The sequence below is a fragment of the Bubalus bubalis genome, chromosome 4, assembly GCF_019923935.1.
Source record: "Bubalus bubalis isolate 160015118507 breed Murrah chromosome 4, NDDB_SH_1, whole genome shotgun sequence".
Taxonomy (NCBI): Eukaryota; Metazoa; Chordata; class Mammalia; order Artiodactyla; family Bovidae; genus Bubalus; species Bubalus bubalis.
This window is the reverse complement of record NC_059160.1, coordinates 108,932,741-108,959,559: the sequence shown is the minus strand read 5'-3', so window position 1 is coordinate 108,959,559 and position 26,819 is coordinate 108,932,741. Positions and strand designations below refer to the sequence as shown.

At 36.3% G+C, this 26,819-nt stretch overlaps 1 protein-coding gene across 14 annotated transcripts in view; it reads right to left on the bottom strand.

Moving 5' to 3' along the window:
- PPFIA2 (PTPRF interacting protein alpha 2) overlaps window positions 1–26,819 on the bottom strand; it is a 493,970-nt gene that overhangs the window by 184,257 nt on the left and 282,894 nt on the right. For 13 of the 14 annotated variants that reach the window (XM_044941884.2, XM_044941885.2, XM_044941887.2 and 10 more), the window contains 3 exons: window positions 21,986–22,087; window positions 9,222–9,386; window positions 4,585–4,659 (listed from right to left, as the gene is read on the bottom strand). In XM_044941884.2, coding sequence (XP_044797819.1) covers window positions 4,585–4,659; window positions 9,222–9,386; window positions 21,986–22,087 — 342 coding nt within the window. The remainder of the gene's footprint in view (window positions 1–4,584; window positions 4,660–9,221; window positions 9,387–21,985; window positions 22,088–26,819) is intronic. The other variant, XM_044941892.2, reaches the window with a different exon arrangement.

Here is a 26,819-nt window from a genome sequence, read left to right as displayed (position 1 = left end):
CACTGGAGGACAAATTATATAAACATTTTGTTGTTGCTTAGTCACTAAGTCATGTCCAACTCTTTGAGACCCCATGGACTGTAGCCTGCCAGGCTCCTCTGTCCATGGAATTTCCCAGGCAAGAATCCTGGAGTGGGTTGCCATTTCCTTCTCCAGGAGATCTTTCCAATCCAGAGATTAAACGTGAGTCTCCTGCTCTGGCAGGCTGATTCTTTACCACTGAGCCACCAGGGAAGTCCATATAAACATTTGCATAATGCTTATTTATCCTTTCATTTTCTTCTATTTCTACCATCAGAGACTCACAGAAATTTCTGTACATAGTAGTTACTCAATAATTATATTTTGAAAAGACAAACATCCTTCTTTTATAGACATGATCAAAATAGTGCTGTTTATTGAGCATGACGAAGGTTGTTCCAACTACTTAATTAAGGAAATACCCAAGGAACAATGTGAAAACACCAAATAGAAGGAACTCTATACAATGCAAGCTGACAAATACATATTGATCACAAAGTTGATATCACTGTAATGAGTAAAATAAGCACAAATAAGCAAGACATAGCTCACTTTCTCAGGGAACTAACAACCTAGACTTAGACAGGTATATAATAAACTCTAATACTTGTTTAACAGTCAAAACAAATGCTGAAGCAATGAGATTAAGCAATTTAAACTAAGAAGCAATGATTATCGGATAGAAATCATAAAAGATTTCATTATAAAGGTGATGTCTGAACTTGAGTTTAAATGGGGAAGGACGATTTCAATGGGTGAATTGCGGTTGTGGACCCATTCCAAGAGAGACATTAACGTAAGTAAGATTTAGAATCAGGAAAAATGCTGGCTGCTTTCAAAAACAACGAATACTATAATTTAACAAGATGTTAGAATGACTCAGAAAATTGGGCTAATAAGAGTTATTAGCCCTAGTAGTAGAGATCATTATATTATTAACATTCATAAATATGTAAATTTTTGAAAAAGCAACAGAGTTCCAGAAAAAAACATCTATTTCTGCATTATTGACTTTGCCAAAGCCTTTGACTGTGTGGATCACCACAGACTGAGGAAAATTCTGAAAGAGATGGGAATACCAGACCACCTGACCTGCCTCTTAAGAAATCCAAATGCAGGTCAGGAAGCAACAGTTAGAACTGGACATGGAACAACAGATTGGTTCCAAATAGGGAAAGGAGTACATCAAGGCTGTATATTGTTACCCTGCTTATTTAATTTATATGCAGAGTACTTCATGAGAAATGCTGGGCTGGAAGAAGCACAAGCTGGAATCAAGATTGCCAGGAGAAATATCAATAACCTCAGATATGCAGATGACACCACCCTTATGGCAGAAAGTGAAAAAAACTAAAGAGCCTCTTGATGAAAGTGAAAGAGGAGAGCGAAAAAGTTGGCTTAAAGCTCAACATTCAGAAAACGAAGATCATGGCATCTGGTCCCGTGACTTCATGGGAAATAGATGGGGAAACAGTGGAAACAGTGTCAGACTTTATTTTTTTGGGCTCCAAAATCACTGCAGATGGTGACTGCAGCCATGAAATCAAAAGATGCTTACTCCTTGGAAGGAAAGTTATGACCAACCTAGACAGTATATTAAAAAGCAGAGACATTACTTTGCCAACAAAGGTCCATCCAGTAAAAGCTATGGTTTTTCTAGTAGTCATGTATGGATGTGAGAGTTGGACTATAAAGAAAGCTGAGGGCCGAAGAATTGATGCTTTTGAATTGTGGTGTTGAAGAAGATTCTTGAGAGTCCCTTGGACTGCAAGGAGATCCAATCAGTCCATCCTAAAGGAAATCAGTCCTGAATATTCATTGGAAGGACTGATGTTGAAGGTGAAACTCCAATACTTTGGCCACCTGATGTGAAGAACTGACTCATTTGAAGAGACCCTGATGCTGGGAAAGATTGAGGGTGGGAGGAGAAGGGGACAACAGAGGATGAGATGGTTGGTTGGCATCACTGACTCAATGGATATGAGTTTGAGTAAACTCCAGGAGTTGGTGATGGACAGGGAGGCCTGGCGTCTTGCAGTCCATGGAGTCACAAAGAGTCGGACACAACTGAGCAACTGAACTGAACTGAATATGTAAATTATATCTTTATGTTAGTAATATATTAATATGGCATAGATTACATTATATATCAGAAAATATGATAATAATCAGTATGAATGGAGCTTTGCTTAGTGTATTTAACCTTGAAGAATTATACAGCAGAAACCGTACTGTAATATCCCAGTTGAGAATAAGGAAGATCTGAACTATGGTGGTTTTGATGTATATGGAAAAATGAGAACAAATGAGTGTAGGATAGAGTGTGGATAAGGTTAAATGTATGCATCGAAACCCCGTGAATGCATAGAGCTAAGATAAATTCAAGGACAATCACACTTTCAAGTAAGAGAGAATAGTGGTACATTAGGAGAAATAATCTCTCTGCGTTCACTTTTAAAATAACACTAGTAAGCCTGGCATGCTGCAGTCTATGGAGTCGCAAAGAGTCAGACATGACTAAGTGACTGAACTGAATTGAACTTCCAGTATTATTCTGCTGATATATGTGTATGTAGCCTAAAGCCTAGAGATTTAAAGCACTCAATAAATATTAGCTATTAATTGCTATTATTAACATGCCAATAGAATAATCAAATATGGAAAATGGCATCTGACTCTAAAATGTTTATTATTTCATTTATTTATAAGTATAATGAAAAGTTATTTAAAAAAAAGACTATAGAAATATATAGTACATGTTTGCAAACACCAAAGACAACTAATGGTAACAGTTTGGCTAGTTTTTTTTCTAGTCCTATAGGAGAAGGGGATGACAGAGGATGAGATGGCTGGATGGCATCACTGACTCAATGGACGTGAGTCTCAGTGAACTCCAGGAGTTGGTGATGGACAGGGAGGTCTGGCGTGCTGCGATTCATGGGGTCGCAAAGAGTTGGACATGACTGAGCGACTGATCTGATCTGATCTGATAGTAATGCATTATTTTCTTAATTAATTAATTTTTTAAAAATTGCATTACTATTATTTGTAGTTGTGCAAAATTGGGAGCATTCTGTGCAACTTTTTCCTTTTTCCATAATAGAATGCTTTGGAGCTTTCAGAACAGAACATATAGTTAGCTCATATTCTTTTTAATAAGACTACTTATTTCACGTCATTAACGTGCCACAGAGAATCTAAGGGGCACTAGGGAACCTAGGGAGGCCCGTCAGCACACATGGTAACTTTTTGTTAACTAGAAAAATGGGTGCCTATAAATGTTTACAGTCCCTTTAGTGTATGTCTTCATTATTAAATCCTAAAATGGTTTAATCCTTGATTAATGCTTGCTGGACACCTGTGGCAGAGAACAATCTATACAAACATTAGCAGAGCCCTTGAAGATGCCAAACCAATTTTTAAAACCTTTAGTGGAGCTCAGAAAAGAACATGAACGCTGAGTTACAGATTTGGTTTCTTTTTCACAGGAGTCATGGTTGAAGTCTTGGATGAAGGAGATATGGATGAAGTCTCCGAAAAATAGATTACATAAAGAAAAGTGTTAAAGGGTGCTAACTCCAAAATCATCTGTGAGAATGGGAAATGCATTATTTCTGAAGTTTAAATTGTTAAACCTAGAACAAACAAAAGCCTATAGAAGCTCATTTCATTAGCCTAGCTAATTTAAAAAAAAAAAAAAGGGAGTTTGTACCAGACAAGATTTTTAGCATGGTTGTAAATATATACTTGTTTGTATGTGAAGTGTAAATGTATTATTTTGTTAAGAATCTCTTGGCAAACCTATAATTAGGGACACTGATCTCCCACTTGCTTAAGTATTTAAAAGTAGGAAGATTTTGCTAAATTGTTTAGTAATAATAATACCTGTATTTACATTCTTGGAACAGACTTCTGAAAAAAGGTAGCCTTGTAAATAATTATCAGAGAAAAGGAGAGAGACAGAGCGAGATGGGGCTATTTTAGTGGCCTGAATACATTTAATTTGAGATGCCATCTATCTATCATTCATCTATATCTTATCCAATGACCCAAGTTCACTGGTAGACAAACAAGGAAATAAAATATTCTAAAGGAAAAACAACTCTGTAAATCTCATGGATGATTATGATTATAAAATACTTTCTTAATGTCATGAATGAGAGCAAAAGAGTGGATTCAATGATGCCACTAAACATGGGCACGATGCTTCATTTGTAACAACTTCCTAATTTAACAGATATTTGACATGTGTTCCAGTTTGGGAGCTGTGTTTTACTTCTTAAAAGGACTGGCATTCTGACTGCAGTCTTTCTAAATCCCCATCTCAGTAGCTCTCATATTACTAGCTCTTGATAATTCTCCTTTCCTCTCTTAGTGACAGATCTGAATCACCAGAAATCAGAAAACATAATTCTGGCAGCTAGTTTGAACATGCCTTGTTCAGTGGCATATACAGAATGTAATTTATTTTTTGTGACAGTTTTAATAAATGTGACGTGAAACACAAGGGATATAATGTTATCGATATTGCACCTCGAAAGAGGAGAAAGTTTGGTATGTTACCTCCTGATTAGCAGCAGCTAGTTCTTCTTCCAGTGCAGAGACTCTTTCTAAAGAAACCCTCAGTCGCTCCCTTACCTAGAAGAAAAACCAAAATATGTGCAGTAATGTACATCCCATACATATTGAACTGTGCTGAATCCATTAATATTACCAGAGACAGTCACATTTGGCAAACTATTAAACTATTTACATCCCTAAGTGCTCAGGAATACTATGACTACGTTATCACTTTACAATATGACTGTAACAAGGGATTTTTCTTGCAAGCAAGTCCTTCTAGTGTTTCAGTTAAGATCAACTCCTCTTGTACTGAATTCTGATACAAAGTGGAGGCAAAGTTCAAAAGTTTATTATGAATTCATCTGAAAAACAGTCACTGATTAAGCATAAGATAAAGGCAAAAAACTTTTACTGCTTTAAAAAATAAGTTTTTTCCTTTGATGTTTAGTACAAAATAATTTGTCTAAAAGCAAAGGATTCTTAGAACCTGAAAATTGTTGCCCATTGCTCACAAAATTAATTTTGTATTAGTTAGAGGTCTACATCGTTATTGAGGGATTGGAAAGTATGTAATTACTCTGGAATTCCTAACTACTTTTCAGATACCAAAGGTTAAACCATTATATTTTACAGAACCAAAGAATGCACATTCAGTTTGAAAGTAATGATTTCCATATGTTTCATATACAAATGAAACTCAGAAAAAAGTTTCTTTGATCTTTGTTTTCTTAGAACTTCTAAAATTGTTTTAGTTATCTTATGTTCAGATTTACAGATATGCTTCATATTAAATGCATCAAAAGTAGAAAAGCTCAGAGAAAGAAGTTTGGCTAAACTAAAATAAATGACTATAGCAGTTTAATTTTCCTTAAAAACATCAACAAAATTTATAGATTTAATTTAAAACAATTCATGGTGAGTTTTAGATTATTTATGATTAACATTGATTTTCCATGGGAATATAACAGTAAGCATTTTAATATATAATTATATAAATAAATTATATAATAAAATTCAATTTTATTAATTTATTAATGGTATAGTTTAATTAATACTTTTTTCTTTTTTAAAGTAAGATTTAACTGGGGATATAAGTTAAATACACAGAATATCTAGAAATCTATATACATAATAATTTTAAAATTGAAGTACATTTTCTAGTTAGCAGACATAAAAAAACAAGTGATAGCTTATGAATCTAGACTCTAATTAGATTTAAAAAAAAATCTCAATTATTTTAATACAGCATAATGAAACTGAAATTATTCAGGTGACTGGGTGTACTTAACTCTTGAAATACATCTTAAATAAGAAAGAATTAATGCCTGAGTGGAGTTTTAATATTAATTTCATTGATATTTTCATTATATTTCATTATGTTTAAAATCCAAAAATTAATAATACATGCATAAATGGATATTTGATATCAAATGTAATGACACAAGATCCTTCATGATATTTAAGTATGCCAGATTGGCTGCCAGGTACCAATGCTGTTAGACAAATATCCAACTGTTCATAAAAATGCATGAAACTTATGTTGATTAATAACTGAACAAGAGTGACTTAGAAGGAGATCTTTGATGATTTGACTTGGGAAATACTTTTTTATATGAGTGCTTGGAAAGATGCAAACAAAACAAATATTCCATAGGCATGAAAATGAGGAGGACTGCTGATACACTGAATGCAGATACCAATAGAAATCTTAGTAGATGTTCTTGATATTTAACAGAGATGATTATAAAGTTTTATGCACCATTTCCTAAAATACTAAATATAAAATATGGGTATTCTGATAAAAATTTAAGAATCTTGGTTGATGAGAAGAGTGATATGAAATAGTCAAAATGTAAATTAATCTCAACATATGCAACACTAATCAGATCACATTTAGACTGAAATAAAGAGGTTAGAGTACTATATTTAAAAGACATACATGTTTCATTTCCTTTAGCCCACAAAATTGGTACACATATTGGGGAACTATGTCAAAATCACTGCTGATCTTAGCTAATTGGTGTGTATTCTACCCTACAGCTCAGTGAATATATAAATGAGGACATTAATAATGAAGACTGCCAGTCATTGCAATTGTCCAGAGCTATGTTCAGTCTGTATTTTATTTAGCTCTTCTTGTGTTCTAAACCTTCTGTGGCAAAGTTTTTAATTACATCTTCTTCTGATCTTTCATATATGTTTTATGTTAATAACCATAGCACTTAAAATAGAATATTGTAAGTACTTGTTTATATGGGTCTCTCCTCACCTCTCCTGATCGCCACAAGAAGCTGTGAGCTATTTTTAGTTAGGAAAATTGTTTATGAAGATGCTTAGGCACACGCCAACCCCTCAATGATTAAATGAAATGCTAATTTAAATAAGCATATGAATCAACAGTGATACTAATATCTTTACATAGTTTGTAATTTTTGTCAAGTGCTGAAATTTATCATTAATAATAACATTCATTAACATTTACTGAGCATTTGTCATTTACTAAGTACTGGCTAGGAGCTTTACATGTCAGACAACTCTACTGGGTAGGGTAGGTATTATTATTCTCTTCATTCAAAAGAAGAGAAAACAGCTTAGAGAATTTAAGACACTTGTCTAATTCAGTCTAACTCCAAAGTTCAAGCTCATAATACTTTTCCTTTAGGCTATTTGTTATTACTTAGTTGACAATCAGTTCAGTTGCCCCTGAACTTAGCAACATCCAGGATACTTCTGGTGAGTTACTAAACCCTATTACAGTTCCTATGGTCACAGTATGAAATAGCTTATGCTAAGCTCACTGAACTTTAATATGTGCTAAATTACTTTTAGATCCAAAGTTGTACAACAACCATTTTCTTCTTAAATGTACTCATATTTGTATGAAGTGCTGTTTTATTTATTGCCTTCTATTCATTTTTTTCATAAGAGCATCCCTCATTTAAGTGATGTGGGACATCTGGGGAACAGCCAAAACTATTCACTCTCTAGACCCTCATTCAAGTCATCAAAACTGCTAGATTTTCTCTGAATAGGCCATGCTCTTTTCAAAGCTCTTGGTTAGTTCACATATTGAGCATACTGCTTAGAGTATCTTTACTTCTCTGCCTAACAACTCTTACACATTTTAATACCCAGATCAAATGTCACCCCCTCTGTGAAGACATTCTTGACGTTCTTATTACTTCTTCAGGCACAATTAGTTGCAACTCTTCCTGTGACTCCATATCACATTGTATATATCTTTGCTTCACATAGCCTGTTATTGACATGTGAACTCCAGTGCTATGAACTCCTTACTTGTTAAGAAAGTGTGCCAAATATATGCCAAGGAGTCTAACGCATAATAGCTATTGTATAAATGTACAGTCTTGCTAATTCTTATTAATGCAGTTTTATACTAAGAAAAGAAATATAATAAGAAAGTAAACATTAAAGATATTTACTGTTTTATATTAGTTGATATTATATAGATAGGGATTTTTATATAATATCCATTTGTGTTTTATTCAAAATTATTTATAAACTAATTGCCTCATACTAAAATTAAAAATAAGATACAGTTCCTTATTAATAATCTTGAAGACAGAATTGTAGTTATCCTTATACATGCACAAAATCCCCTGCTCTAAGAACATCTGAAAGACTGATGATAAAAATATGTATGGATATAAATATTAAATAGAGCAAAAGTATCTGTATGCTCAAAATCTATATATAACTGAGTAATAATCCCTATTTTGGATGTTAGTGCTTAGAACTTGTTAGATACTTTACAATGAAGTGCCCCAATTCCCACTCTAGAAAATCCTAAAAGCCTTATTAATTTTAAAAATTTCATCTTTGAAATTTAACAAAATTGAAATCATGTCATAAGCCTTACTAATCTCCAAAGAATATTATCATCATATTGGCTTATTAATGTCCATAGAACTTATCTGAGTAACAGTTAAGAGAACTTACAGTTACTTTAAAAAAGACCTAAAGCAGATTTTGCTACTAATGCCTTATGCTGCCCCATGTGGAGACTCTTAAAAATGTGTGTTCAGTACTAAGCTATTAGAAATCCCCCAAATAAAACCGTAAACTTCTAATATGAATCTCTAAAGGTTCAAGTACATCCAATTTACATCTCAAGATGTTTTACTGGCAGCTAGTAGTCTTCTATATAGCGACACACTTCAGAGAGGCAGGGAGGAGAGAGACTGCGGGGTGGGGAGAGAAGAAGAGAGAAAGGGACAAAGAAAGAAAGGCTAAATGACAGTATTAAATTTCAAACGGCCATCTAGACTAGGACTATAGCGTGCCATACTAGGAGTCTTAATAAGCCACAGATTCAGTGGGATTAAACAAAAGAATGTGGTTATGAATATTAATAATATACATGAAATGGTGCAGTTGCATTTTTTGAGTGATTTTTTCCTGTGACTCAAATATGTTCCTCTGAACTGCCTGACTACAGCAGTCTACTGAGTCGGGGATGAAGACAAGCAGCTTGACGATGATGACAAAAGCAGAGTTAAGCTTGAAATCTTTTGGCAATACTATACCTTTGTTCCAGGAGTTTGATTTTTAATTTCAGCTTTATTGAAGTTATAATCGACATATCAAATTGTAATAGTCCTTTCCCAGTACTATACCTTTTCATCCAAGGCCTTGTGGTGCTCAAATAGAGATTTCAGCGCCTTGAGAACCTCAACCTCGCTGGACACTCCCGAGGGGGACTGGGCTTGCCGCTTCACCACCGTCATTCTCAGTGACCTCTCGTGTCGTGACACAAGGCACTCCAAATGCTCCAGTAATAGCTATTGGGTTTAACAGAAAAGGTGATTGCCTTATGAATACAGGTCACTAATGCACAGAGATGACTTCTACTTTAGCAGACTGAAGATTTATAGATTATCTAATGATAACATCAGATTATCCTACAGGTAGCATCAGTGAAACACAAACCTGAGTTCATAAACCAGGGTTCAAAAATATACTAAAAGTAAATTCCATTTCTATCACATAACACTTTATTAAATTTAAAATATAATGTGAATTATATGCATTCTTTTATAAGATTTAATAATTTCAGTTTAAGTTGAGGAGAACTAGAAAACACCATATGTGAAAATGAAAGTTGCTTAGTTGAGTCCGACTCTTTGCAAACCCACGGACTATACAGTCCATGGAATTCTCCAGGCCAGAATATTGGAATGGTTAGCCTTTCCCTTCTCCAGGGGATCTTCCCAACCTAGGGATCGAACCCAGATCTCCCACTTTGAAGGTGGATTCTTTACGAGCTGAGCCACAGGGGAAGATCCAATAAATAGGGTAACTACTGAAAAATGTTATACAATGATGACTTTGTTAGAAAATAGAATTCAAAGTCAAAATTAATTTCACTTATATCTGATAATTTAAATTTTTTAAGTTGAAGGAAATGAGCATAAACTTCATGTTGCTTTAAACTTGATTATAATGACAATCACATGTTGCTATAGTAATTAATGTGGTAACACTAATGATTTTATTCACAATTAAATTCTTGGATTACATAATAGAAAAACATATGCAGCCAACTGGAATATAGTAATTGAGACCAGCAGTAGTCATTTTGGGAAAAGAGATTAAAGGACATAATTATTAAACTGTCTGCTCTGGAATGTACATTCACCCAGAGTAGTCTTTGGTGCCATGACAGAGATTAGGGGCAAGTCCAGTGAACAATGTTTCATTCTGTCACAGACTTTATGCTCTGACTTTTCCCAAATAAATTTTGCTTTTAAATGTTTTGTGAATTGGAGTTTCACCTTTATTTTATAACGCAGTTCTGCAACTAAAAGCAAAGATATATGAAAAAAGAAAAAATTGTTATCAGTTATTAAAATTTTGCTAGTGAAGAACTGTGGTGTTGGAGAAGACTCAAGAGTCCCTTGGACTGCAGGGAGATCCAATCAGTCTATCCTAAAGGAAATCAGTCCTGAATATTCATTGGAAGGACTGATGCTGAAGCTGAAACTCCAATACTTTGTCCACCTGATGGGAAAAACAGACTCATTGGAAAAGACCCTGATGCTGGGAAAGATTGAGGGCAGGAGGAGAAGGGGATGACAGAGGATGATATGCGGATGGCATCACCGACTCAATGGACGTGATTTTGAGTAAACTCTGGGGGTTGGTGATGGACAGGGAGGCCTGGTGTGCTGCAATTCATGGGGCTGCTAAAAGTCAGACATGACTGAGCAACTGAATTGAACTGAACAATATATAACTAGTAAGGAGAAAAGATTTTCAGAAGGCTAGTGAAAGCATAGGCTAACAAATGGTGTCTAGGCAAAACAAGCAGGATTACTGAAGCAATAAAGGAAAAAGCAGATATAAGACACTGAGTTGGAAGGATGTAAAGAAAAACTATTATCTTTCAACAGTTTTCCTAAAGCTCATACAATAGTTAAAATTTTAGTTTTTCCACAAAACTACTATTAATTTCAGTGTCACATATTACTGTCATGTTTCTCAGTTCTTAATGTTAATTTTTCTGTATTCACTGTCATTAATTATGGTTCAATGTGTCAGAAAACTTTGCCCATTATTACTGGAAAAGGTCAGTTTTCATTCCAATCCCAAAGAAAGGCAATGCCAAACAATACTCAAACTACCACACAATTGCACTCATCTCACACGCTAGTAAAGTAATGCTCAAAATTCTCCAAGCCAGGCTTCAGCAATATGTGAACCGTGAACTTCCAGATGTTTAAGCTGGTTTTAGAAAAGGTAGAGGAACCCGAGATCAAATTGCCAACAGCTGCTGGATCATCGAAAAAGCAAGAGAGTTCCAGAAAAACATCTATTTCTGCTTTATTGACTATGCTAAAGCCTTTGACTGTGTGGATCACAATAAACTGTGGAAAATTCTGAAAGAGATGGGAATACCAGACCACCTGACCTGCCTCTTGAGAAACCTATATGCAGGCAGGAGGCAACAGTTGGAACTGGACATGGAACAGCGTTGGTTCCAAACAGGGAAAGGAGTGTGTCAAGGCTGTATATTGTCACCCTGCTTATTTAACTTATATGCAGAGTATATCATGAGAAACGCTGGGCTGGAAGAAGCACAAGCTGGAATCAAGATTGCCGGGAGAAATATCAATAAACTCAGATATGCAGATGACACCACCCTTATGGCGGAAAGTGAAAAGCCTCTTGATGAAGGTGAAAGAGGAGAGTGAAAAAGTTGGCTTAAAGCTCAACATTCAGAAAACGAAGATCATGGCATCTGGTCCCATCATTTCATGGGAAATAGATGGGGAAACAGTGGCAACAGTGTCAGACTTTATTTTTTGGGCTCCAAAATCACTGCAGATGGTGATTGCAGCCATGAAATTAAAAGACGCTTACTCCTTAGAAGGAAAGTTATGACCAACCTAGATAGCATATTCAAAAACAGAGACATTACTTTGCCAACAAAGGTCCATCTAGTCAAGGCTATGGTTTTTCCAGTGGTCATGTATGGATGTGAGAGTTGGACTGTGAAGAAGGCTGAGCGCTGAAGAATTGATGCTTTTGAACTGTGGTGTTGGAGAAGACTCTTGAGAGTCCCTTGGACTGCAAGGAGATCCAACCAGTCCATTCTGAAGGAGATCAGCCCTGGGATTTCTTTGGAAGGAATGATGCTAAAGCTGAAACTCCAGTACTTTGGCCACCTCCTGCAAAGAGCTGACTCATTGGAAAAGACTCTGATGCTGGGAGGGATTGGGGGCAGGAGGAGAAGGGGACGACAGAGGATGAGATGGCTGGATGGCATCACTGACTCGATGGACGTGAGTCTGAGTGAACTCCGGGTGTTGGTGATGGACAGGGAGGCCTGGCGTGCTGTGATTCATGGGGTTGCAAAGAGTTGGACATGACTGAGCGACTGAACTGAACTGAACACAAAAAAACACAAATATCTGAGATCCTAAATGTATATATATCAGTCAGTAGGAATCATATTTAAGCACCAAAATAATATTTAAAATTCTTCAGTATGAAGATGATACAATCAATATTTTTAAAGAGCTTTTATTTATCAACCTATTATAATCATGGTATTCTACTCCCCTGAATTATATAGATTCTATAGACACATCTATAGATGTGTGCACTGCTTAAATCCAAGCTGTTTCACATAAGTTATAGAGCTCTGCCTATTTCTCCAACTTTATCTGATATTAGTTTTCCCTTCTTGACATATGTCTATATCTAATTCACCATTTATTTTACACATTCACCTTGTTTAAGTCTGTCTCTCAAAAAACAATGTAAGATCCATGAGGAAAGGAAGTATTTTTTAAATTAATATTTTCCCTATTTTGTCCATTGCCATATCTCTTAGTGCCTAGAAGATTGGCACATAATAGATGTGCACAAATTTTTGTTAAATTAATAAATGAACCCTGATTAAAACAGTAGTTTGTAAGAGCTATGTCTATAAGAACTCCTCAGACAAATGGGAATCTGGGATATCTGACCCAGATAGATTTGACAAATCAATAATTAAATTAACAACAAAAGAAGGAACAGTATCTTCTATGATTCATGGATAGTTAAATGACCACCTGAGTTATTCTGAAATGAGGTGTCTCTGAAAGTAAGGCTTTGATGGACTGAGTCATAGGGACAATAGACCATTTTGAAGGGCAGGAGGAATATAAGAACAATGAGGTGAGCTGGCTGCTTTGAACTGCATTGAAGAGTTAAAAGAAATAAGATGACTAGCTTAAGGTTTTAAGATTTAGGTCAAAGCTCAGAGAACCCAGAAGTTGCTGCGGCTGCTCAGAAGAGCCTCTTACTGAGGTCCCAAGACAAAACAGAAAAAAAGAGAAAGAGCCTGATCTAGGAGAGGTCACTGAATTACAATGTATGATGAATTCAGAGCCTTACCAGATATCTTATTCGGAAAACTTGGAACTACTTTGAAAATAAAAAGGCACCCCCAAGAATTAGAAAAAGGAAATTTAGAAAATACTCTTATCCCCCAAACTCCAATGAGCTGCCACGCTTTACTGATAAGTTACATCTCATTTGTCTTGGTGACCACGCATGACTTCACTTAGAGCAGTTACCTTGCAAAACAAAGCCTATGTTCCCTCCTCTTGAATCTGTGGAGGCCTGTGACTGTTCTGACCAACCTGTGTTGTACAGTGAGTTACAATTTGTGACTTTTGAGTCTAGGTCCTAAGAGGCAATGCGGTTTCCAGCTAGTTCACTGGAACACTTGCTCTTAGGTCCGGGAGCCACTGCATAAAAACTCACTACTCTGAGACCACTGTGCCATAGAGCTCATATGGAGGTTCTTACATGTAAAGTCCCAATTAAACCTGTCTGTCTTTCAGTCATTCCAGCCTAGGTGCCAGACACAAGAGCAAAGAAGTCATCTCACAAGTAGACCTTTCAATCCCCAGATATTTGAGGAACCACCTGAAGACCATAGGCTAAAGTTGGCCCATACCATCTTATGGTAAAGGATAATTTTCAGAAATCTTGTGAGCTTGTGGCTAAACACAGTTAGTTAAAGCTTAAATTATGTAAGCTTATGACTCAATGGAATGAGTCTGAGCAAACTCCAGGAGATAGTGAAGGACAGGAAGGCCTGGTGTGCTGCAGTTCATGGGGTCGCAAAGAATCAGGTATGACTTAGAGCCTGAACAACAACAAATAATTAAATATTTTTTTAAAATAATAACCATTCAAAATATATCACTTCCTAATTATCTTACTATATTTTACTATTACCAATGTCCACGGGGTTGTTTACTTCAATTTATTTGAATGACAGAAATACTATATAATGGTTCACTACTGTGCATTTTTTCCAGCTCTGCATTCGGTGACAGCATGTTGGTAGTTTGAAATCAGCAACAGTGGGAGTATTTCCACCATGGAAAATGACTAACACTATTTATTTTTTGCTTTTTCAGATTAAAAAAAATAAATCGTTTACCAGTCACTGCGTGTGCGCTCAATCGTGTCCAACTCCTAACAATCACATGGGCTGTAGCCTGCCAGGCTTCTCTATCCATGGGGTTTCCTAGATAAGAATACTGGAGTGGGTTGTCATTTCCTTCTCCAGGGCATCTTTCAGATTCAGGGACTGAAACTGTGTCTCCTGCATCTCTCACATCAGCCGGTAGATTCTTTACCACTGAGCCACCTGGGAAGCCCATTAGACGTCAAGTCATCCCAGCTGAGAGCCCAAAACTTATGCAGCAGAAAAGGGTTGTCGTACCCGTGCCCTTTCTGAATCTCTGATCCATAGAACTGTGAGTGTAGTAAAATATTGCTTGTGTCATTACATTTTGGGATGGTCTGTTTTGAAGCAATAGATAATCAGGAAATCTTCCCTAAGGAAAATAGAATGCAAACCTTTCTTTGGATATTAGCTCTAAGCTAGAACTACATTTTTGGTGCTCACTGGTGTACAGCTTTTCAATAATCTGGTAGACATAATGATTCATCCTGTGGATATTGGCCTATTTATTTGACCACCACAGCATTTTCTCAGTGGGCATAAAATAGTGACCATGGTTTCAGGGATAGGATTTATTCACTGGCCTGACAAAATGGGGTTCTCATCATTAAGGTTGATAGGATACTACTCAAGACCAATAGCCAAGTTATTTGCTGTAGCCATCAACCTTGAACTTCTGAATACAATATAATTGGAAACCAACTATTTATCTTGAAGCAAGCAGATTAAGTCAAATCCTCCCATCAAAAAAGCAGCTGTTTTTTGTTACTGTAATAAACCCTTTTTCTGAACATAGATTTGCCTTCTCTAATGGCTATGCTTCTACCAGTAACACCATATTATTAGATTTTTGCTAACAATCCTGTTAGCATACACAACACTACTTTAACACCACCTCCTAAAAAAAAAAAATACAGTGAAAGGGCTAATGCAACTGACTGATGCTCTCAGCCCTGGTTTTACCATGCCATCACATTGTTCAGAAGCTGCTAATCCTAAAGAATGGTTAAGTCATCCAAGGAAGAAACTAGGTTGATTTAAGCTGAGAGACAACACATTGCTAGGCTGGGATGCTCTCTTTCTGTAGTAAGTATACACTCAGAATTAGTGATGAAAGCAAGGTTCAATTTTTCTCAGGATATGTATGGGTCTATATACATAGGTCCAGGAATCAAGGTTTAGAATTGGAATTTATATTTACTAATAGGACTTTGTGACCAGTTGGAGAAAACAAGATCTTTCTACTTTATGCTATCATATACACAGCATATATTAAATTATTTTCCCATTTTCTTGTTATGTTTTTACTTTTTATTCTATTTTACATTCATCAAAAAAACAAGAGAGTTCCAGAAAAACATCTATTTCTGCTTTATTGACTATGCCAAAGCCTTCGACTGTGTGGATCACAATAAACTGTGGAAAATTCTGAGAGACGGAAATACCAGACCACCTGACCCACCTCTTGAGAAATCTGTATGCAGGTGAGGAAGCAACAGTTAGACTGGACATGGAACAGCAGACGGGTTCCAAATAGGGAAAGGAGTACGTCAAGGCTGTTTATTGTTACCCTGCTTATTTAACTTATATGCAGAGTACATCATGAGAAACACTGGGCTGGATGAAGCATAAGCTGAAATCAAGATTGCCGGGAGAAATATCAATAACCTCAGATATGCAGATGACACCACCCTTATGGCAGAAAGCAAAGAAGAACTAAAGGGCCTCTTGATGAAAGTGAAAGAGAAAAGTGAAAAAGTTGGATTAAAGCTCAACGTTCAGAAAATGAAGATCATGGCATCCGGTCTCATCACTTCATGGGAAATAGATGGGGAAACAGTGGAAACAGTGTCTGACTTTATTTTTTGGGCTCCAAAATCACTGCAGATGGTGACTGCAGTCATGAAATTAAAAGATGCTTACTCCTTGGAAGGAAAGTTATGACCAACCTAGACAGCATATTAAAAAGCAGAGACATTACTTTGCCAACAAAGGCCCATCTAGTCAAAGCTATCGTTTTTCCAATGGTCATGTATGGATACGAGAGTTGGACTATAAAGAAAGCTGAGTGCAGAAGAATTGATGCTTTTGAACTGTAGTGTCAGAGAAGACTCTTGAGAGTCCCTTGGACTGCAAGGAGATCCAACCGGTCCATCCTAAAGGAAATCAGTCCTGAATATTCATTAGAAGGATTGATTTTGAAGCTGAAACTCTAATACTTTGGCCACCTGATGCAAAGAACTGACTCATTAGAAAAGACGCTGATGCTGGGAATGATTCAAGGTGAGAGGAGAAGGGGATGACAGAGGATGAGATGGTAGGATGGCATCATCGACTCAATGGATATGAGTTTGAGTAAACCCCAGGAGTTGGTGATGGACACGGAAGCCTGGTGTGCTGCAGTCCATGGGGTCACAAAGAGTTGGACATAACTGAGCGACTGAACTGAACTGAACTGATGTTGATTCTGATGAATACCTACGTAGTCCATAGGTTACAAAATATTAGGATAATATTGATATTTAATGAGAGCACAACTGTGCACTGAAGAACCATATGCACGTGGCTGAATATAGTATCAAGATATTATGAATCTTTTTTTTGTGAGTAGGAGATTTTATTTTTGTCTAAGAAGTCTATTTGTATTGTTGGGTAGATACGTATCAGTATTGCTGCTTTTTGGAATTTTAATACGAAAACAAGTATGATAAAATCTGGGTGGTAATGCAGACTGGCATCTCAGGTTGCCCCCAATCTTTTGAATGTATCTTCCATGTTTGATAGGCCCCCACATTCTGAATGCCATCATTCCAATGGACAATCCAAGAAACACGTCTCAGGCATGTTCACCACCAGGGGGCAGACGTGTGACTTAAGAGCCGGCCCCCTGCCCGGGAGAGATTCTGAGGGGAGTCAGGAGAGGACACGAGCTGGGCAGGGGGCATCCCTCTTGCTGGCACAGGTATCAGCAGAGGCTGCGTGTCTCTGGGACTTTGGATGGAAGAAAAACACAAAGCTAAGAAATGCTGTCCTAGAAATCATGCACGTAAGCTCAGTTTAGACATTTCTCATAGGCTTTAATTAAAGCCTTCTTGATTAAAACGGCAGACTGTACTGTTTTGTGCAATTGGGAGCTCTCGTCCATGTAATAACAAAAACAGTTGTGTTTTTAGTGATATAAACCAGACTCTTTAAGGGTTTGACAGTTTAAATATTCTGAACACTCTTTGATGCCTAGAAAAATATTCTCTATAATAGAGGCTTAATAGTTGTTGAACTGAAGTAATAATGCTTGTAAATTATCTATCTTGGAGCATGTGGCCAGAAAATGTTCTAATCTAGAAGGTATCTATGGCTTTTAAGCTTTACATGAAAACCTATTACAAATAAAAAGGAACTTACCTAAGATGCCACTAACAGTCTACTAATTTGTACACCTTTGCTAGAAACAAAACTTTGATGTTTAATGAATCTTGCAAAAGGCACCCTTTGGTATACACTCAAAGGACTGGAGGGACTGTGTGAGTGGCCATTAATTTATGTTGGAATTCACTTTAAATGACCACAGCCTGGATATGAATACACATAAACGTATCAAATCCTATATCCATAGACCCATATTGCCTCACTGAGAATTTTTAAACAAAATTTCTAAAACTATAAGTCTTTCTACAACATCACCTTGTGTGCAATTATCTTCAATCACATACAGTATTCAAGTAGAAATGTATTCTGCCCTGTAAACTAATTTGGTCTCTGTAATACGGTCAAATAACACAATAGCAGCATCGGAAAATGAAAACAGTCAAATTGATTGCTTTCTTAATCAGTCCACTTAGTATCCTTTACTCTCAAACATGGCTTAGATACCCTACAGGATCTTGTTTTCTTTTCACATTAAGAAAAGAGTTCCTTGGAGAAGGAAATGGCAACCCACTCCAGTATTCTTGCCTGGGAAATCTCATGAACAGAGGAGTCCGGTGGGCTATGATCCATAAGGTTGCAAAAGGGTTGGACATGACCCAGTGACTAAACGACAATGTGTTTTATGCACGTTTGAGTCCCACATTGAATAGCTGTAGGGAGAACATATGTTGTACCTTACTAACTCTTGTGTTTGTCATAACCTATTGTAGCACTTCATAAAAAATATACATGAACCCAAACACACACATATTTTACCTGCTTTTAACTACCAGGGTCTTCCTTTTCTCAACTGGATTGTACTTTCTACTCCTCAAGGAAACAACTTTAGAGGGATTTTAACTTGTACAGACAGGCTGATCAAGAATGGGAAGCTTTTCTTTAGTGTCTGATTTTATTTGAACATTCATTTAACATAATTCTTTTGGCTCAAAACAAAAGTAAGGGCATAGTAAGGAATGTTTCAAACTCAGTCTTTAATTTAAACTAAAGATCATTGTCTTTTTTTTTTTTTTTAGTTTATGACCTGTGAAATGAAATTATAGTGTCATTATTCATGACTAACATTAAGACTAGTTCTTGAAACCCTAACTTCTCTTTCCAAGTCACACAATAGCTGCATTCTAAAACATTGTTAATAAGTCATCTCTGAACTCTTCAGGTACCAGAGCAGTTGAAACAACAAACAGCAAAAGTGAAAACAACAACAAAACTTTTCTACTCTTTTATTGAGAAATAATAACTATATAGATATTTATATTTTTCCCTCACCCTTTAATTCGAATAATTCTGCAAAAATAGGTAATTTTCAGCAGTTGATTTCAGTATGTTGAAATAATGGCAGGAATGCTGTTTTCTACAAATACAACTTGCATGGGTATGGTTAGAGAAGTTTTAGGAATAACAAATTTTGTTTCATTATTTTTTTCTACATTCTTTTTAGTGTGGAAATATTAAACAATAAAGATTTTTGAATGTTTCTGTAAATATGCACTACAATTTTTGAAGTTTTTATTTTTGTACAATCATGAATAAGATTAAAGTGACTTTATTTGGATTTTCTCAATTTAATTACTTGAGGCAGTTGGGTTTAAGAGCAACTCTAGTGATTACTTTGATTTTTTTCTTGTACGCTTTTATTTTGGGGGCAAGGATCAGGTTTATCTGTAGTGACAAAATGATAAATGGCCACAGCTTTTACCTGTGACATCAGAATAAATACCTAGCACATTACTTTCCACACAACTGATAGAAAATAGATTACTAAACAGATTGGAGCTGAATTACAAGAAATTGAACAAACTCTGCTCCTTCCTAGAGATAATCCCTTAGGTCACACATTACTTGCGAGTAACAGGAATATGCTTTTTAAAATATATACAGCCATTGATGAAGCCACAGAGCGCACTCTCTGGGTGTGTCACTTAGAAGCTGTGTGTCTTGGGGCAAGTCGCTGTGTTAGTTTTCTTATCAGTTAAATGGGGACAATAGGGTTGCTGTGAGGATAATGTGAGTGAAACACGTAAAACAGCGAGAGAGACATTTCACCTTTAATCAATATGTCACTATATTATTACCATTATTATTGTGTGATACACAAGATAAAATTTATTCATCCATCTTCTTCTGAAAGTTCTATGTTCTATTTGAGAACAGATATAATTCACTCAAATATCCTACCTTTGGATCTATTGTTTTTGCTGATACTCAAAATGAACAACAAAACCTTCATCCACTTATGAGTTCTCTTTATGAACTGTGTTTTCTGTGTTACATATTTCAATTTGTGAGCATATGTTAACCTCTCAATGTGGAAAGAGAGAGTCACAAGCTTATCAGGACCCTAGAAGTTGAGACACTCAAGTCTACTCAAACTTTCCCACAATCTAATAAAAAATTCTTTTCGGGTGTGAGATCACACTACTTTGTTGCTTTCTCTCCATGACCAGTAAGTGGGTGTTTATAGCAAGAAGAAAAATACACCACACAGAAGGAGAAACTATTATGTAAATCCATTTAAAAATCTTATATTTAGCAACATTTAATAGGGCATTGAAACTCCAGTACTTTGGCTACCTCATGCAAAGAGCTGACTCATTGGAAAAGACTCTGATGCTGGGAGGGATTGGGGGCAGGAGGAGAAGGGGACGACAGAGGATGAGATGGCTGGATGGCATCACCGACTCGATGGACATGAGTCTGAGTGATCTCCGGGAGTTGGTGATGGACAGGGAGGCCTGGCGTGCTGCGATTCATGGGGTTGCAAAGAGTCGGACATGACTGAGTAACTGAACTGAACTGAACAGAATAGGGCATTATGGGGGAAGAGAAAAGATTTTCTGATTTTTAGACCTGGATATTTTTGAGGTGGTGGGGGAGGTGATGATGAAACTAAGTTGTTATATATAAATCAATGGTTTGCACAAGGAAGGATTCATAAATCTATTTCCCTTGATGTAATCAACAACAAAAATCCTCCACATTATTGCTTTTAGAAAGGTAGAAAAAATGTTTTCCAGCTTTATTCATGTTTTGTCTTACAATACTGAGTTGTCATTTTTATGTTACTATCTAAGACCAAGCATACAATAAGTACACAATTAACATACCTTACTCTCTCAGTATTAATCTGCCAGAACTCTTAACACTTCAAGTATTTTCTTAGTAATACTTATTTCATATTGAAATTGAACTACAGTCACACCAAAGTGGTTTTACTTTACATTATTTTACTAGAAAAACTTCTCTCATTGATGAGTAATATGACAGTTTACACAGTCTGAAATTTAGTAAAATTTTCTTCTGAACTAGAAAATAAGGTACCTCTGATGATAGCAAGTCATGTGATTAAACAAATACATGGGTTTTCAAGAGCAGAATACTGTAATTTCCATCAGGTTCATGAAATAAAAATATCATAAATGGAAGTCTCCTTCATGAGCTTCTAAAATAGAAAAGGTATGCCTCTTTTAATCAGGAGAGTCCTCTTTCAGTGATTTTACATTTTTAACATCTTTTTAAAAAATTATTGTTTTTCTGGGGTGAGGTGATGATGAATGTCAGGCCAGTCCCTCACAGTACCCAGAAGGCAAAATCACACTCCCCTATCAAACTTATGACCCTACCATCCTACCCACTCCCAGTCTCTGAAGCATGACGCACCTACTCCATTGCAAAACAGCCTGGAACCCACTATGGAAATGCCACTTTTTCTTTTAAAGTCAAAAAAACAAAGGTCAGAAGAAACACTAACATTTTTTAAGGCAACACCGTGATTTAGTAGGCAAGGCTGTAATTTAGGTTTCTGGTCTTCCTGCTCTGAGTTTTGTAGTATATTCTCTTTTACTCTAAGTAACAGACAATGAGTTGGTGTCTGCTTGAAGTCTTCCTGAAGTTTTTAAAGGCTTCTATTTTTATGAATGTATTAGAGATAAGACACTGAACTATGGAATTACTTCCAAGCAGAGGCAGTTTTATACTTACTCTTGTGTTGTTTCTTTCAGCTTTAAGTTCAGAAATTTCTTCTTCCTTTTCCAAAAGTTGTTCCCTGCAAGCATTTAATTCTTTTGTCAGAGCAGCAAATTCCTGAAAGGGGAATAAAAACAATTTTTGAAGACATACACCAGATTTTTTAAAAATGTATTCCAGCAGGAAGGAAAAAAAATCAAAATATAAACTTCTGAATGTAAAGAATAGAAAAAAAAATGGCCTAGTTGACTATACATTGCTGTTATGTATACATACATTGCTGTCGTTAAATCAACCTCATTCGAACATTGAACAAATGCTAGTCCATGATACTTAACATACACATAATATTATAATACACTGTTCAGATGAGAGTATAAAATATATTTAAGAATGTATCAGATATAGCATATTGAATTTAACATTAGTATGATAACATATTGATAATATGGAATAATTTAAACTTTGCTAATTTTGTGAACAACTCTGAAGATCTTACACTCTCACTCTATATCACAAAGTTTAGACTGGGTGTACTACATCATAAGGAAAAAACGGCCACCATCAACACCAAGCTAAAATTCTTAAATATACTATTTAGAGATTAAGAAGTGTACTTATTAAATAGGATGAAGAAAGAGAATACACCTGTATCCTACAAAATAATAAATGCATCTAAGACTTGATATCATTATCTGAGATTCTCCTATTAATTTATGTATTGCTCAGTTTTTCATTCTGAAAGGTAAGCTCCATGTGAACGGGGACTTCACTGACTTCACTAACTTCACTGCTCAAGTCCTAGTGTCTAAGACATAGTGGGTGCTCAATTAGTATTTATTTTCAATAAAAGAACAGAGGTAATATATTCCGGAGGATTTCCCAGGTGACTGACTCAGTGGTAAAGAATCTGCCTGCCAAGCAGGGGATGGGGGTTCAACCCCTGGATCAGGAACATGCCCGGGAGAAGGAAATGGCAACCCAAGCCAGAATTCTTGCCTGGGGAATCCCTAGACAGAGGAGTCTGGTGGGGTACAGTCCATGGGGTCACAAAAGAGTTGGACACTCCTTAGCAAGTAAACAACAACATATTCTGGAGTAATCCTTTCTCCATTACAAATGACACTTTGGAGTAATTGTCAATGGCTTCCTTCCCCAAAATGGGATCAGAGATTAAATAATGTGGGTATTTCTACCATTAGGTAGTGTGTTTAGACACAATAAAGAATGCTTAAAAAGAAGGCAGAAACACCTATTGAACTATTCTGTTACTCCAATTTACAAATAAATATTTTTAAGTAATTTTAACATATCCCTATTATTATAAAATTCTTCACAGTGGTTCTTTAATAAAATTGATGGCTGTCAAATGTGTTAAGTATTTGGGAAAATTTGGGACTAGACTGGGAAAGCACTGTCAGAATATCAAAAAGAAAAAACAAAAATGGAGAGACAGGTTTGGTTAACCTAACCCTCACAAAGGCAAATTTAGTAAAAAGTAAATGAATATGATGATTATGCAAAGCTGGGAAAGGTTTAGGGTTTATATTTTTGCCTGCTTCAACCACTTATTTTGCTGGTTCTCTGAGTGGCTTCAAACCAACTGGATACTTTAAAAACCTCGGAGCAGGCACTTAGAGTTTAGAATCAAGATGAAAGAGTTCATTGTTTCATTTGGCTGGCATTAGAGATAAATGTTTTCTCCTCTGATTGCTGCCTGCTTAAATGTTGATATTATCTGAGTATATTATTAAAGTGGAGAATGGAAATAAGCAACAAGTAGAAAACAAAAAACACTTGCATAGAAAACAAAATTTTCTTCATATAAACTACATACTTTTGATGGAGAAAAGAAGAGAGTAACAAAGAACCCGCACTGCTTTTCAAAATTAATCCTATATTCACGAATAGGGCTTCCCAGATGGCGCTAATGGTAAAGAACTCGCTGGCCAATACAGGAGAGAGAAGAGACGTGAGTTCAATCCCTGGGTCAGGAAAATTCCCTTGAGGAGGGCAAGGCAACCCACTCCAGTATTCTTGTCTGGACAAAGAAGCCTGGAGGGCTATAGTCCAGAGGGATGCAAAGAGTTGGACATGACTGAAGGGACTTAGCATGAACACATGCATACTTACTAATATTGTAAGACAAAATATTAATCAAATCTGTAAATTTAGTATCATATCATTTTTTAAGTGAAACATATATCTGGATTATCTTTTTAGAGGTTTAACTTACTATCTTCAGAAAGAAAAAAGGTCAGAAGAAAATAATTTATAATTTTAACATTTCTTATCTCCAGATGGTAAAATTATAAGTGAATTCTGTTTTTTTGGCTTTCTGCTATGTATTTTGTTATCAAAACTCTCTAGAATAAATAGGCTTTTATGCCTAGTGAATAAAAGAAAATGCGAATCTATAAATTCACGGAAACAATCATGTGTTTATAACCAATGACAGATATTAGTCAAGAGGTTACTGGTGACAGACGACTTTGCATTTTTAATTTACTATCATGGCGCTGACTCTGAACAAGCTATTTAGTGACTCCATGTATTAAGATTAGTCTTACATTTATTAACTTTCTCTCAAACTCTAGGCACTATTTTCACATTCATTATCCTATTTTACTCTCTCAGTAACTAGTGGGGGAGTCTCATTTCCATTTCATGGCTGAGGAAACTGAATTACCAAGATAAAAGTTCAAGTTCACAAAGCTCATAACCCATAGTGAGCTATATTGTGAATACAGCTCTCCAGACTGGACTTCCAGTGCTTTTCCACTAGACTATTTTGACCTGGCATGTATGTATGGTTCAGAGTTGGAGTACATTCAGCAATCCTCTTCTTTATCTGGAGATTTACATAACCATTACTTACAATTACCAGATATGATCCTTCTTAATTAGTCCAAGGGAGTGTGGGGATCTAGGAAGTGGCGTATTTCTTCCATGCAGGGTTACAAGTGTGAGACAAGGACATCCTGAAAATCTAGGACCGAAGTAGATGCAGCTGTCTTGTATGGAGTTAATCATCAAATGTTTTTACACTTTTTCTCTGACACTTCTCTATTTTGTACCAACTTCTCCATCCATACTGTCACATGAACTGAGTTTTTTTAATCAACTTTTCCTAGATAACATTAATAATAATAATAGAAGAGGTAATTAACATTGAGTGAGCCCTTACCATACGCCAGGTACTCTGCCAAGCAATTTATATTGATTATCTCATTAATCCTAATGAAATTCTGTAAGGTGATACTAAAATCTCGCTAAACAAAGCTAAACGCTTACCACACAATTCAGCAAATCTCACTCCATGGTATCTCATTCCAAAGAAATCACACTTCAACGAAGTTGAAAACTATGTCCACACAAAACCCTGCATACACCATTTATAGCAGTTCCATGCATAATCGCTAAGACTTGGAAGCAATCAAGATGCCTTTTAGTAGGTGAAGGGATAAATAAACAGTAGCACCCTTAGACAAGGGAGTATTGCTGCTGCTGCTGCTAAGTCACTTCAGTCGTGTCCGACTCTGTGCGACCCCATAGACGGCAGCCCACCAGGCTCCCCCGTCCCTGGGATTCACCAGGCAAGAACACTGGAGTAGGTTGCCATTTCCTTCTCCAATGCATAAAAGTGAAACGTGAAAGTGAAGTAGCTCAGTCGTGTCCGACTCTTCGCGACCCCATGGACTGCAGCCTACCAGGCTCCTCCATCCATGGGATTTTCCAGGCAAGAGTACTGGAGTGGGTGCCATTGCCTTCTCCAAAACATGACCCTTTCTCAATTAATTAGCTTTCTTTTTCATTGAAAAATAGAAACTACCATTTTGAGCAAGAGCCACTTCATGCTGAACTTAGTATTTTATATGAATTACTTCATTTCTTTCCTATTTTTCAGATGAGAATATTGAAGCTTAGCATGGATGAATAATTTGCTCAAGGTCACACAGCTAAAAATAATTCACCTTGTTACAAAATTCTAATTTCTGCAACACTGCCTCTTTCTCACTGAAAATGGAAAATAATCAAATTTTTCAATAGTAATGATTGATATAAACATATCATCCCTCTAACTCTCCATCCACACATATAACATTTATTGTGCACCTAGACAAGAGAGTTCCAGAAAAGCATCTATTTCTGCTTTATTGACTATGCAAAAGCCTTTGACTGTGTGGATCACCACAAACTGTGGAAAATTCTGAAAGAGATGGGAATACCAGAGTACCTCGGCTGCCTCTTGAGAAATCTATATGCAGGTCAGGAAGCAACAGTTAGAACTGGACATGGAACAACAGACTGGTTCCAAATAGGAAAAGGAGTACATCAAGGCTGTATATTGTCACCCTGCTTATTTAACTTATATGCAGAGTACATCATGAGAAATGCTGGGCTGGAAGAAGCACAAGCTGGAATCAAGATTGCCAGGAGAAATATCAATAAGCTCAGATATGCAGATGACACCACCCTTATGGCAGAAAGTGAAGAGGAACTAAAAAGCCTGTGATGAAAGTGAAAGGGGAGAGGGAAAAAGTTGGCTTAAAGCTCAACATTCAGAAAATGAAGATCGTGGCATCTGATCCCATCACTTCATGGGAAATAGATGGGGAAACAGTGGAAACAGTGCCAGACTTTATTTTTCTGGGCTCCAAAATCACTGCAGATGGTGATTGCAGCCATGAAATTAAAAGATGCTTACTCCTTGGAAGGAAAGTTATGACCAACCTGGACAGCATATTAAAAAGCAGAGACATTACTTCGCCAACAAAGGTCCGTCTAGTCAAGGCTATGGTTTTTCCAGTGGTCATGTATGGATGTGAGAGTTGGACTGTGAAGAAGG